At 39.0% G+C, this 15,199-nt stretch overlaps 1 protein-coding gene across 1 annotated transcript in view; it reads right to left on the bottom strand.

Moving 5' to 3' along the window:
* Positions 1–14,373, bottom strand: part of IL1RAPL2 (interleukin 1 receptor accessory protein like 2) — a 529,352-nt gene extending 514,979 nt beyond the window's left edge. Inside the window, exon 1 of the mRNA XM_029929680.1 lies at positions 14,066–14,373. Within this exon, the coding sequence (XP_029785540.1) occupies positions 14,066–14,373 (308 nt within the window). The remainder of the gene's footprint in view (positions 1–14,065) is intronic.
* Between the last annotated feature and the right edge of the window lie 826 nt (positions 14,374–15,199).

Below are 15,199 nucleotides of genomic sequence, written 5' to 3'. Positions count from 1 at the left end.
GGATAGAAAAACAAAATCTATCTATTTGCTGTTTATAAGAGACTCATTTTAGACCTGAGGATACCTTCAGATTGAAAGTAAGGGGATGGAGAAATATCTATCATGCGACTGGAAGTCAAAACAATGCTGGAGTAGCCATACGTATATCGGACAAACTGGACTTTAAAGTAAAGGCATTAACAAGAGATGAAGAAGGGCACTATATAATAATTACAGGGTCTATCCATCAGGAAGAGCTAACAATTATAAATTTCTACGCATGAAATTCGGGAGCACCAAAATACATAAAACAATCAATCACAAACAGAAACGATCTTATTGATAAGAATGTGCTAATAGCAGGGGACTTTAATACTCCATGTACAGCAATGAATAGGTCAACTAGACAGAAAATCACTAAAGAAAAAATGGACCTGCATGACACATTGGACCAGATGAATTTGACAGATATATTTACTTTTTTATGTTTATTTATTTTTGACTGAGAGATCATGAGTGGGAGAAGGGCAGAGAGAGAGAGAGAGAGACAGAGAATTGGAAGGAGGCTCCAGGCTCTTTGCTGTCAGCACAGAGCCCGATTCAGGGCTCGAAGTCATGAGCTGTGAGATCATGACCTGAGCCAAATTTGGAGGTTTAAACAACTGAGCCATCCAGGAGCCCCAATAGATATATTTAGAATTCTACAACCTGAGGCTAGGAAATTCACTTTCTTCTTGAGTGCTCATGGCACATTTTCCAAGATAGATCACATACTGGGTTATAAAGCAGCCCTCAATAAATATAAAAGAATTGACATCATACCATACATAGTTTCAGATCCCAGTGCTATGAAACGTGAAATCGATCACAGGTAAAAGTTTGGAAAACCTCAAAAAACATGGAGGCTAAATAACAACCTACTAAAGAATGAATGGGCTAATCAGACAATTACAGAAGAAATTTAAAAATATATGGAAAAAATGAAAATGAAAATACAACAATCCAAACTCTTTGGGATGCAGGGAAGGCAGTCCTAAGATGAAAGTACATTGCGTTCCAGGCCTATTTCAAGAGACTAGAAGAAGTGCAAATACAAAATCTAACAGAACGCCTAAAGGAATTAGAAGCAAAGTAGCAAGAGCACCTCAAACCCAGCAGAAGAAGAGAAAGAATAAATATCAGGGCAGAAATAAACAATATAAAAGAAAACAGTTGAACAGATCAATGAAACCAAGAGTTGGTTTTCTGAAAAAAGAAACAAAATTGAAAAACCTCTAGCCAGGCTTCTCAAAAAGAAAAGACAGAGCATCCAAATAGACAAAATCAGGAATGAAAATGGAGTTATTACAACCAATCCCTCAGAAATATAAGCAATTATCAGGGCATACTATGAAACCTTATATGCTAACAAACTGGACAACCTAGAAGAAATGGACAAATTCCTAAAAACACACACACTACCAAAATTCAAAAGGAAGAGATAGAAAGCCTGAACAGACCCATAACAGTGAAGAAATTGAATCCATTATCAAAAGTCTCCCAATAAATAAAAGCCCTGGGCCACATGGCTTCCCTGGGGAATTCTACCAGACATTTAAAGCAGAGTTAATACCCATTCTTCTCAAGCTATTCCAAAAAATAGAAATAGAAGGAAAACTTCCATACGCATTCTATGATTCCAGCATAACTTTGATTCCCAAACCACACAGAGTCCCAGCAAAAAAGAAAAAGAAAAATAAGAACTACAGGCTTCTATCCCTGATGAATTCGGATGCAAAAATCCTAAACAACATACTAGCAAATAGAATTCAAAAGCATATAAAAAGAATTATCCACCATGATCAAGTGGGATTCATTCCTGGGATACAGGGCTTGTTCAATATTCACACATCAATCAGTGTGATAAATCACATTAACCAAAGAAAAGATAAGAGCCATATGATGCTGTCAATAGATGCAGAAAAAACATTTGACAAAATACAGCATCCTTTCTTAATAAAAACCCTTGAAAAAGTCAGGGGATAGAAGGAACTTACTTAAACATCATAAAAGCCATTTATGAGAAGCCCACAGTTAATATCATCCTCAGTGGGGAAAAACTGAGAGCTTTCCCCCTGAGATCAGGAACAAGACAGGGATGTTCATTCTCACCACTGTTGTTTAACTTAGTGTTGTAGGTCCTAGCATCAGCAATCAGACAACAAAAGGATGTAAAAGGCTTCAGAATTGGCAAAGATGAAGTCAAACTTTCACTTTTCGCAGATGACATGATACTCTACATGGAAATCCTTACAGACTCCACCAGAAACCTACGAGAACTGATCCATGAATTTAGCAAAGGTGTAGGATACAAAATAAACGTACAGATCAGTTGCATTTTTATACACCAATAATGAAGGAACAGAAAGAGAAATAAGAAAGTGGTCCCATTCACAATTGCACGAAAAACCAAAAAATACCTAGGATTAAACCTAACCAAGGATGTGAAAGATCTGTATGATGAAAACTATAGAACCAATGAAGGAAATTGAAGACACAAATAAATGGAAAAACATTCCATGCAAGTGGATCGGAAAAATAAATATTGTTAAAATAACATCACTACCGAAAGCAATCTACATAGTGAATGCAATCCCCATAAAAATTGCACCAGCATTCTTCTCAAAGCTAGAACAAACCATCCTAAAATTTGTATGGAACCACAAAAGACCACAAGTAGCCTAAGTAATATTGAAGAAGAAAACCAAAATGGGAGGCATCACAATCCCAGACTTTAGCCTCTACTACAAAGCTGTCATCATCAAGACAGTATGGTTTGGCACAAAAACAGACACATAGACCAATGGAATAGAATAGAGAACCCAGAACTGGACCTACAAATATATGGCCAATTAATCTTTGACAAAGCAGGAAGGAGGATCCAATGGAAAAAAGACAACCTGTTTAACAGGTGGTTCTGGGAGAACTGGACAGCAACATGCAAAAGAATGAAACTAGATCACTTTCTTACTCCGTACACAAAAAGAAACTCAAAATGGATGAAGGACCAGATGGTGAAACAGGAAACTATCAAAACCCTAAAGGAGAAAGCAGGAAACAGTGTCCTTGACCTCAACTGCAGCAATTTCTTAGTGGATGCATCCCCAAAGACAAGGGAATCAAGAGCAAAAATGAACTACTGGGACCTCATCAAGATAAAAAGCTTCTGCACTGCAAAGGAAACAAGCAAGAAAACTAATAGGCAAATGAGGGAATGGGAAAAGACAGTTCCAAATGACATATCAGATAAAGGGTTAGTATCCAAAATCTATAAGGAACTCACCAAACTCCACACCTGAAATACAAATAATCTAGTGAAGAAATGGGCAGAAGACATGAATAGACACTTCTCCAAAGAGGACATCCAGGTGGCCAACAGGCACATGAAACGATGCTCAGTGTCACTCATCATTAGGGTAATACAAATCAAAACCACACTGAGATACCACAGCACTCCAGTCAGAGTGGCTAAAATGAACAAATCAGGAAACTATAGACGCTGGCGAGGATGTGGAGAAATGGGCACCCTTCTACACTGTTGGTGGGACTGTAAACTGGTGAGCCGCTCTGGAAAACAGTGTGGAGATTCCTCAGATAATTAACAACAGAACTCCCCTATGACCCAGTAATAGCATTGCTAGGGATTTACCCAAGGGGTACAGCAGTGCTGATGCATAGGGCACATGTACTCCAATGTTCATGGCAGCACTTCCAACAATATCCAAATCATGGAAAGAGCCTAAATGTCCATCAACTTATGAATGGATCAAGAAGATGTGGCTTATCTATACAATGGAATACTACATGGCAATGAGAAAGAATGAAATGTGGCCATTTGTAGCAAAGTGGATGGACCTCAAGGGTGTTATGCTAAGTGAAATAAGTCAGGCAGAGAAGGACAGATTCCATAAGTTTTCACTCATATGAGGAACAGGAGAAACTTAACAGAGAACCATGAGGTAGGGGAAGGTGAAAAATAGTTCAGGGGAGGAAGGAAGGCCAACCATGAGAGATTCTTGAATACTGAGTACAACTGAGGTCTTTTGTGAGTAGGCGAGAGAAGGGGGGTGATGGTCATGGATGACGGTGCTTGTTGAGATGAGTACTCGATGTTATATGGAAACCAACTTGACAATAAATTATAAAAAAATAAAAATAAAAATAATTTGAGATAAAAAATTTGGAAATTGCATATAAAAATTCAAATTTGAGAATTTTTTTAAGAATCAGATGATCCAGCAATATTTGGCTTATATTTCTATATGGTAACGATAATTTGGATATCAGGTGGCTGCCTGATTTTAACTGAGACATAGCTCATTGATTCATTCAATAATCATTTGTTGAGCATTTACAATGTGCCATACACTGTTCTAGGCCCTTGTGCTATATCAGGGAGCAAAAAGGGCAAAGATCTCTGTCCTTAAGGAGCCTACATCCTGGTATAAGGAGACATAAAATCAACAGATAATATGGTAGGTAAAGTATATATATAAAGTTGGTAATTGCTATAGAAAGAGAAAAATCAGAGCAAGGTTAAAAAAAATATTAGAAGTACAGGAGATGGGAACTAAGTGGAAGAGAATCTTAAGATTATATGTAAATAAAATAGTCAAGGAAGATGCATTGTTGAGGCTAAAATAGAAGAAACTGTACAATTGAAGGAAATGAGGGGTTTCGTCATGTAGCTATAGGAGAATAAAGCATTCCAGACAGAGGTAACAGTCATTGCAAAGACCCTACAGTTGGAGTATACCTGTCTGAGAGCACACCTGGTTGAGAAACAGTAAGGTTAGAGCACCTTGTAAGCCCTAGAAACAAACAAAAAACACTGAAGCAATTAGGAGAGAATTTCCACTATATTCACCCACTGGCTGGCATCTGTACCTGCATGCTCTGCCTTTAGGTCTATTATCATTGATGGACTGGCCTTGATGCTATGTAAGGACAAACACTTCATGTTTGTGCTAGATTTGATCCTTATTTGCCTACTCAAGGAAGTCATCTAAGCATGTCTCTTCTGTATCATGGAATTTTATATTTCTACTGGATCATTCCCATCAGCATACACATAGGTCAATATTTATGCCATCTGAAAAAGTTTGTTTAAAAGCAAATAGGCTATCACCTGAGAAGGCCTAGAAGCAATAACACCCCAGTAGCAAAGAGCACACTTCTATGGAAGTTTCTAATGGCATTCTCTGATAAAAGGAACCAAGGTCCCTCGGGAAAGTGGCTGATTGTAAGACTAGGGCAAGAAATATATAAGATAATCCTGGAGAATCTTATAATCTGAAATATAAAGAAATTCATGCATGTGCAAACACACACACACACACACACACACACACACACACGATGAGGTTATACCAAAGGGATAGATATACCAACTGAAAGAACTCCCAATGAACAAAGGTAGAAAAATTTCAGCCAGTAAATAAATTACTTTGGATTATTACCTAATGTATAACATAAATATCCAGGAGTCCATACTGATACAAATAAATGGGAGTAAAGAGACAAATAATCACATGCATAAGAATTACAGGTAATTTTATGTAGCTACCCTGCCCTAGATGAGGTAGAGCATAACTCCCTACTCCTTAATTATGCGCTATGAATAACCACTTCCTTCCAAAGGAAAGAATATGAAAAAGAGAGAAAAAAAGTAACTTTACAGTCGAGAAAGACAACTACTTCCTCAAGACAAGTGATCAAGGTCAATAAAATTGATAAAGCTCCATACGAATTTTAGAATTGTTTGTTCTAGCTCTGTGAAAAATGCTGGTGGTATTTTGATAGGAGTTGCATTAAATGTGTAGATTGCTATGAGTAGTATAAACATTTAAACAATACTTTTTCTTCCAGTCCAAGGGCATGGAATGTTTTCCCATTTCTTTCTGTCATCTTCAATTCCCTTCATAAGCATTCTATAGTTTTCAGAGTATAGATCTCTTACCTCTTTGGTTAGGTTTATTCCTAGGTATCTTAAGATGTTTGGTGTGATTGTAAATGAGATCAATTATTTGATTTTTCTCTCTGTTGCTTCATTATTGGTGTATAGAATGCAACAAATTTCTATATGTTGATTTTGTATTCTGCGACGTTACTGAATTCATGTATCAGTTCTAGCAAATTTTTTGGTACAGTCTTTCAGGTTTTCTACATAGAGTATAATGTGGTCTGCAAATAGTGAAAGTTTTCCTTATTCCTTACCAATTTGGATTCCTTTTATTTCTTTCTGTTGTCTGATTGCTGAGGCTAGGATTTCTAATATTATGCTAAATAACAGTGATGAGAATAGAAATTCCTGCCTTGTTCATGACTGTAGAAAATAGCTCTGAGATTTTTCCCATTGAGGATAATATTAGCTATGTGTCTTTTGCATATGGTCTTTATGATGGTGATGTATGTTCCCTCTATCCCTACTTTGTTGAGGGTTTTTATCAACACTACATAGCCAAAGCAACACTTAAAAAAGAAAATCAAAGCTGGAGACACCACAACTCCAGACATGAACTATATTATGCATAGCTCTAGTCATCAAGATAGTATGCGGGTACTGGCACAAAAACAGACACATATATCAATGGTAAAGAACAGAGAACCCAGAAATGGACCCACAAGTATATTGCCAACTAATTGTCAACAAAGAATAAAAGAATATCCAATGGAAAAAAGATAGTCTAGTCAATAATTTATGTTGAGAAACCTGGGCAGCAACATGCAGAAGAATGAGACTGGACTGCTTTCTCAAACCATACCACAAACATAAATTCAAAATATATGCAAGACCTAAATATGAGACAAGAAACTATAAAAATCCTAGAGAAAAACACAGGCAGAAACCTCTTTGACCTTGGCTGCAGCAACTTCTTACTAGACATCTCCAGAGTCAAGGGAAACAAAAGCAAAACTGAACTATCGGGACTTCATCAAGATAAAAGGTTTCTGCACAGCAAAGGAAACAATCAACAAAACTAAAAGGCAATCCATGGAATGAGAGAAGATATTTGTAAGTGACATATTGGATAAAGGGTTAATATTCAAAATCTATAAAGAACTTATCAAACTCAATACCCAAAAAGCAAATAATCAGTTAAGAAATGGGTAGAATACATGCATAGACACTTTGCAAAGAAGACACATGAAAAGATGCTCAACATCACTCATCATCAGGGAAATATGAATCAAAACTACAATGAGATACTACCTTACATCTGTCAGATGACAAAAATTAACAACACAGGAAACAACTGATGTTGGCAAGGATGCAGAGAAAGGGGAACACTTTTACACTGTTGGGAATGTAAACTGGTGAAGCCACTCTGGAAAATAGTATGGAGATTCCTCAAAAAACCTAAAATAAAAATACTCTATGACCCAGGAATTACACTACTAGGTATTTACCAAAGGTTACAAAAATACTGATTCAAAGAACACGTGCACCCTGATGTCTACAGCAGCACTATTAAAAAGAGCCAAACTATGGAAAGAGCCCAAATGTCCATTGACTGATGAATGGATAAAGAAGATGTGGCCTATATATATATATACATACATCACACACACACACACGCACACACACACACACACACACACAGATACACACAACAGAATATTAGTCATCCTAAAGAATGAAATCTTGCCATTTGTAACAATGTAGATGGAGCTAGAGTGCATTATGCTAAATGAATTAAATACCATATGATTTCATTCATATGTGGAATTGAGGAAACAAAACAGATGAAGATAAGAGAAGGAAGGAAAAAAAAGAGTGGGAGGGAAACCATAAGAGACTCTTAACTTTATTTTTTTAATTTTTATTTTTTGCAAAAGCACAGGGCTTTATTACAGGTTTAGGCTCGATGGCGCCTAAACTCGGGCTCACAGACTTTACCGGCGTGGTGGATCCATGCTGAGAGCCCTGAACAAAGGTGGGGCAGGGCTTTTATGAGTTTGGGAAGGGGGAGTTCCAGGAAATTGTGACACAGGTACAGTGATCCAATTATTATTATCCAATTACAACCTTTAGAGTGTTAACCAATCACAGAGTAGACCCAGGACCCAGGACCCTCACATAGGGTGTAACTAGCCTTAAGCAATAACTGATTACCTATAGCTTCTATTTCTAGGCCTGCCCTTAGGAATATTAAGGGTATTACAAGGGTGGTCCCTCTTGCCTTGGGCAATGTGTGCCCTTCTATTGTCTCAAACCTGCGTCCTTACATTCCCCCCCTGTCTTGTAACTGACCCAATCCTGGGTCAGTTGAGTTACCATTGTACCCCTAAAGCCTGGCATAGCCCTCCTTGGTGTAAGGGGAATTTCTTACCCTGTAAAGGGCATAGGGAAGGAGAGTTTACCAAAATTCCACCAGTCTCCATGGTTAATTTGGTAAGGGTCTCCTTTAGGGTTTCTAATATCTAGTGCTGCCTGTTTTACAAAAGTGAGAATGACAGCCAATTTCTTCAGGATCCTTGGGCGTATAAGTGCAGTACGCCTTTATGATTCTTTCTACATTACTAACCTTAGCCAAATCGGTGGGCCATCTAGTGGCCACCTGAGGACCCCCCATTAGAGTCTGGCAGTAGAGGCATAGGCTCCCCTTACCTTTTGCTATGTTAAAAATCCCATGCCCAGATCAGAGGCAATTAATACCAACAGAACATCCTATCAGGAACTTTTGCTGTTTCCCCAGATTTCTGGGGCAACATTTGCCAGTCCAATGGCAAAGAGGCAGGACAGTTTATTTTACTGGACCGATGATTCCTCAGGCTTCTGCCATGCTAGACCAGCCAGCTTCCGGGGTGTGGCTGGAGCAGGGCTGGAGATCCCTGGAGTCAAGAGTCTTTTTGAGGATCAGTTCAAGTTGATCGACTGTATCTGGATCACCTCACCAGTTTAAGGGTTCTTCTGAGTCGGTTCACTTAACTCCAGAGAGATACCTGAAGCTTTAATAGGGACTGACCCCCATCTTTAAATATCCTCACAGACTAACAAGCCTGAGATCTAACAACAAATATTCAAAGACACTCAGAACTAGAATTACATTTACAGTAGTGCATTGCTGAAACATAGTTTTTCTCTCTAAAAAAAACCTCCATTATCAGAGATAGCCAAATCGAGACTAATGCATTGGTGGAACGAATCCAGTCTTAACAATCCTGGCCTAATTATTTACATAAGCTCAGCAAGAATAAAGATTGTTCATGAGGACTTTATAAGGCTTGCTTTGCTGGGTCCTTTTATAAGGAATCTCCAGGTTGAACTTTTAGTAGCCGCTCTAGGCCAGAAGCTGAGCCAAGCCAGCTCTTTCCATCAGGCCTGCAATACCTGTTAAATTGGGCAAACTCCTCTTCCTGAGGCTCCAAACATATGCTGAAGTTCCTGTCCCTGCCAGGAAGTGACCTTCTTTACTTACCTGGGAAGGCTGCTTGGAACTCTGTGAGCAAGGTATCCAGCCAACATTTCCATGAGGCTTTACAGCTCCATGTTCCATAAAGTCAACCTTAGTTCCTTAAAGCTGTCAGGTCATCTCTGAACCTATGCCTGACTCTCAAATAGGACATTCCAGTCAAAGCTTTGGTCAAACAACCAGTATTTCCAATTGTGTCCTACTATAAAATGAACAGATTATTATTGAACTTATGCAAACAATTGTAATGGCCATGAAAGAAAGAATACTCACTGGGTTTTTGAATTTTAGACGGTTTAAGTAGAGAGAAAAGTTGAATGCTCTAGACAAACAAATACTTTGACATTTCTGAATATCACAGATATCTTAAGAGAAAGTTTCTTAATCTAGATAAGCAAACATTATTTCCAATAACAAGAGTCACAAAACTATAATTTCCCATGTTTCTAATTTTTGTTCAGCTTCAATGCAGCTTCTAGCTCTGGAAGTTTCCACCCATTTTAGTATTTATCTTAAAAGATGTTAAATACTGCATTTGTCCCAAAACTTCTCTTTACAAGTTTCCTTGAAGAAGAAACACGTTCTGTGACAAAATTTCAGAAATGGACATTGCTAAAGATCTGACAAGAGTTCGCCCACACCCACTGGGTGTGGAGAGGCCAATCTGCATAAATTGCCGGCGACAACAGGTTCCCCTCCCTCCACCTTAGGTGAGAGGAAACAAAAGACCACAGAAGTCAGATTTTTGCATCAAATTTCCAGGTCAAAATTAACTAGGGAACAAAATGTCTCACATGTGCTCATTTAGTGTTTGAATGAATCTAAGTCTGTTGGTTTGATACAGTTCAAATAAGTTCCTGTTAAGTAATAGTTAATTTGGTCTGTCTCAGTTTTCATGGGGAATTGTTAAGGTTTTGCTTTGATAAATTAAGATTAAATTCATTGGCTGTCTAATAAGATCAAAACTAAAAGCCACAACTAGTGATTGGTATATTGGTATAGGATGAGGTCTGTAGATGCTTGTGCTTTTTGACTTGTGGCAAAACAACTAGGGATATTTACTATTGTATGGGTAAATGCTGCAACTGCTCAAATATATGTGCAGTCCCTAAAGTTTTAATGTTTTGGTATAATATCATTACTTAACACCTATAGTAATCAAAATGTTAAGTGTCACTAAATTTCTTTGAGACTCTTAACTTTAGAAAACAAACCAAGGGTTTGCTGGGGAGGAGTAGGAGTATAGGCTAAATGGGTGATGAGTATTAAGGAGGGCACTCGTGATGATCACTGGGTGTTATATGTAAGTGACAAAGCATTAAGTCCTACTAAAACCAATGTTGCACTACATGTGATCTTACTAGAATTTGAATAAAAACTTCAAAATAAACAATTTAAAAATGAAACAAAAGTGATAAGTTATACTGATAAGTTTTACCCTTGATATGACATAATGAGTATATTTTACGTCTGTGGGCTTCCTCAAAAAAGAAAAAAAAAACATTACCCCAGTCTAACTATGAAATAAATATCAGATAAATCCCAACTGAGGAACATTCAACAAAATATCTGAAGAGTACTCTTCAAACTGTCAAGGTCACAAGAATTAAGGAAAGTCACAATAGCACCATAGCCAAAAGGAAGTTAAGGAGATCTAACAACTAAATATAATGTGGTATCCCATAGGGGATCCTGGAATGGAAAAGAAATTAAGGAAAATCTTAGAAACTCTGAATAAGTACAGACTTTAGTTAATAACAATGTACCACTGTTGGTTCATTAATTTTAACAAGTATAACATAGTTACATAAAATATTAATAATAAATGGAAACCGTGTAGGGCACACAGGAACTTACTGTACTGTCTATGCAATAATTCTGTAAATTTAAAACTGTTAATAAAATGTGTAAGTTTACTTAAAAGCAAATTGAGGGGTCTTTTATTACAGCACATTTTATGGGGATAAAAAACTAGAAACAAGAGAGCCTAAATGTCCATCACCTGATGAATGGATCCACCAGATGTGGTATATATATATACAATGGAGTACTATATGGCAAAGAGAAAGATTGAAATATGGCCATTTGTAGCAAAGTGGATGGACCTCGATGTAGGGAGCTGCCTAGTTCGGCTGCCTCAGGCAAGGATATGTCACTCTCTATGGGGTCCGGCCAGAAAAACCAGATTAACATCTAGAGGCCAGGAGAGTGCATTTCCTGATCCAGGCATTGGAGACAGCCAGACTGGGCCAGACGGGAGAAGCCAAATTGAACAAAAGATCAACCACATTTGGACTTATGCAGTGTCAAGTACCCCTGCCCAGCATCCCAGACGCAAGTCTGGGCTCTCCTTTTGATGCTGTGTTTGGAGTTTCAGTTTTGGTTTCCCCTTTTTCTAATAATCATTTGACTCTGTTACCTGGCAACCAACCTGGGTCAGTTTCCCACCCCAAACCCTATAAAGGTGGATTTTTTTCTTAATAAATCGGACTTGATCAGAAATCACTGTCTTGCCTCACTCTCTGTGCGCCCCTTCCTGCCCTACTCTCTCTCCCTCCCTCAGGAAACCTACGGACCCGATTTACCACCCCGCCAGCCAGGGCGGGACTGTACACCTCGAGGGTGTCATGCTAAGCAAAATAAGTCAGGCGGAGAAGAACAGATACCATATGTTTGCATTCATAGGTCTAACAGGAGAAACCTAACAGAGGACCATAGGGAGGGGAAGAGGGAAAGAGAGTTGGGGAGAGAGACAGATGCAAATCGTGAGAGACTATTGAATATTGAAAACGAACCAAGGGCTGAAGGGGAGGAGGGAGGTGGTAATGGAGGATGGCACTTGTGGGGAAAAGCACTGGGTGTTGTATGGAAACCGATTTGACAATAAGCTATTAAAAATACATGCACATAAATAGGAAAATGATTGACTAAATTGTGGTATCATAGACTATTAAGCAACACAGAATATTACATACTTAAAAGTATGAGTGAGCTCTCTATCAATCGACTTGGAAAGATTTCCATTCTGTATTTTTACTAAGAAAAGAAAATGCAGAGAAATATAAAACTCTTATTTTGTAAAACAATGAGAAAATCTCCATATATGTGTTTTTCTACTTCAAAGAATATGGAGAAGTTATGCAAGGATACACACTGGATTAGTAACATATCTCAGAGTTGGAAAATAGGGTTAGAGGAAAGAGGAGAGGGGTATATAAACAGGGCAGGGAAAGTAAGCAATAATTAAGTTGATAATTCATTATCAGTATACAACATCTATATAGTGTACTGATGTTTTGCAAATAAAAATGTAAGTCTGTGAAAAAAACAAGCAAATGGATAAGAAGGAGGAAAAGACATCTAGTTTAGATTGGCAGGATTTAATGAGGGTGGGGGATAAAAAGGAGGCAAGCAAGAAAAGAGAAACAGTACTCAAAGAAAATATTATCAGTCATTGAGGCTGAGTTACCATCCTTTTCTTAATTTTACTGAGAGCTGCCCAAGTAGGTGAAAATATTGATTATCACAAAGGATGTGATGAGAATGATTGCTATTTCTTCCAATATCCTGGAGATTTTGTCCACCACAAACAGAAAGTAAACTCGCCACTTCTTCCCCAACACTCCCCCCTCAAAACACCTACATAAAAAAGTGATGCCTAGAGCATCAAGAAGATTATTTATACACCACATTGTTCCCTTGGCCTTTTGAACAATGAGGCCTCACCAGGGATTTTGGAGTGCTTTTGATGAAGATGTGACACAGCTTTGACATCAAAGTATACAGGAGGCAAAAATAGGAAGGGTCTACATTTCCAAGAAGTTAAATCCAATAACAGAGTGTAGGTTCCTGGTGTGCAAGATCAGAGACTCCCAAAGTGGCAGAATTGTAAAGTGCTTTAAAGGTCATCTAAACTATCTACTTCAATACCTAATGCAGGCCCTATCTGAGATTCTACATCCTAGATTCTTGCACTAGGGTGGAAGGGGAAGGAAGGACATAATGTAGAAGAATCCCTAAGGATAAAAGAGATTGCTTTTCACTATAAACTCTTTGCAAGAATGAATAGTATCTCTTATATATTCCCTGCATAACACCTAGGAGCTCAGAATGACCATGTATTTACATGGCTCCATGTTGAACATTTAGATACAATGGACATTGCAAATCATGTGAAATTTTTTAATAGTAGCTTATTTGCTAAGAGATCTCCCAGTAGCATCTGAAGCTATTTTCCATCAACAAAAAAAGTAGAGAACTTTCCCTAAATGATACTTTGGCCATTTTCATGGTCAGATATTAAGAACATTGAGCCAATTGGCTCTATGAAAAAAAAACAAATTTTAATAGAAGACCCTATTGGTAGGAGTGGAGTTAGAAATTTAATTACAAACTTTTCTAAATTCTATGGGCATGCACAGTAAATGGAAGTCCCATTTTATAAAAACTTGATAAGAATTGTTGTGTAGTACCAAAAAATAATTAGAAGTGAACTTACTGAAGCTCTACATGCACTGCAACCTTTCAAGAATATATCCACTGTATAACGTGAGCAACACCTCCACACACACCAGGCCCAGTAAAAAGACTACTAGCTATGGTATTGAGCAATATTTTCACACAGCACTCACCTTAAAACACAAGTGTAGAATCCACTGTCTTGTGCCTCAGCTGAGTGAAACCATATTGAATCTTCTTCTTTGCTCATCCTGACTTCTGAGAAGATGATGGGCTCTTCCAAATCACCTTTGTTTTTGTACCACATAAGCCTGAGCCCAGTGCTCTGGGCCATGCTATAGTTGGTGCGAATATAACTGTAGAAAAGGGCGCATTTCACCCGTACTGGTTCACCTGCCAAAGCCATGTATGTCTTGAGATCCACTGACCAGTCAATGCAGCCATCCACTGAAAGAAAACCAGATTGGGCATGAAATGCCATGAGTATTGTTAATACTAATTATAAAAGCAACAATTAGGGTGGAGCCAAAATGGCGGAGAGGAAGGGAGCTCTGTAAACTCCCTCCGCACCGTTTTTCGAACTGAGAAGGATATTACGTTCATCTGAGAGAGCGGAAGGAGAAAATACGAACTCCAGAAGGAATAGAACCTCAAGGATACCTGAGTGAGTGGGGGCGAATGAGGGAGATCTGAGGACGGGCCAGCCCGGGACGGGCAGGGGAGGTAAGATCCCCAGCCCAACGTGGCGCAAGTGCGCGGTGCCCGGGAGACAAAGGGAAGAGACAGAGTCAGAACACGCTCATAGAACTGTCTCTGGGGAAGAGGTTTAGAACGCTTGGCTGCGCTTGGAGACAGAAACCCACTCCATAGATAACTGCTGGGTAGCCGGAATCCTGAAATGAGGTGACGCAAGAGAAGGAAAAGCCTCCAGCCCTAAGCCATCTCGGCGGGGAATCAGAGGCATCTGTGTCTGTGAGAAGCAGCTGCACTGGGGAGGCACGCTCCCCAGCGGGAAGCAGCCGGAGCAGCGACTGTGCCAGGTGCGAGCAATTCGAACTTGGTTTTGGGAACCGGACCACGGACCGCATTTCCACGGCACACCCCGCCCCCTGCACGGACTGCGCGAATCCCGGGTCCCCACAGGGAAAAAATAAGGCGCGCACCGACAGGACCCTCAACAAAGAGTCGGTGGCGGGTGGAGGCCCCGGGCGCGTGCTTAGAATGTAGGAGCTCCCAGCTCATTTCCAGCAGCACACAGCGTCTTGAGCAAAGCTATCAGAAACTAAGAGAGACTCGGTTTTTTGCTT

The sequence above is a fragment of the Suricata suricatta genome, chromosome X (assembly GCF_006229205.1).
Source record: "Suricata suricatta isolate VVHF042 chromosome X, meerkat_22Aug2017_6uvM2_HiC, whole genome shotgun sequence".
Taxonomy (NCBI): domain Eukaryota; kingdom Metazoa; phylum Chordata; class Mammalia; order Carnivora; family Herpestidae; genus Suricata; species Suricata suricatta.
The sequence above is the reverse complement of the archived record's forward strand: the minus strand, read 5'-3'. Positions and strand labels throughout refer to the sequence as shown.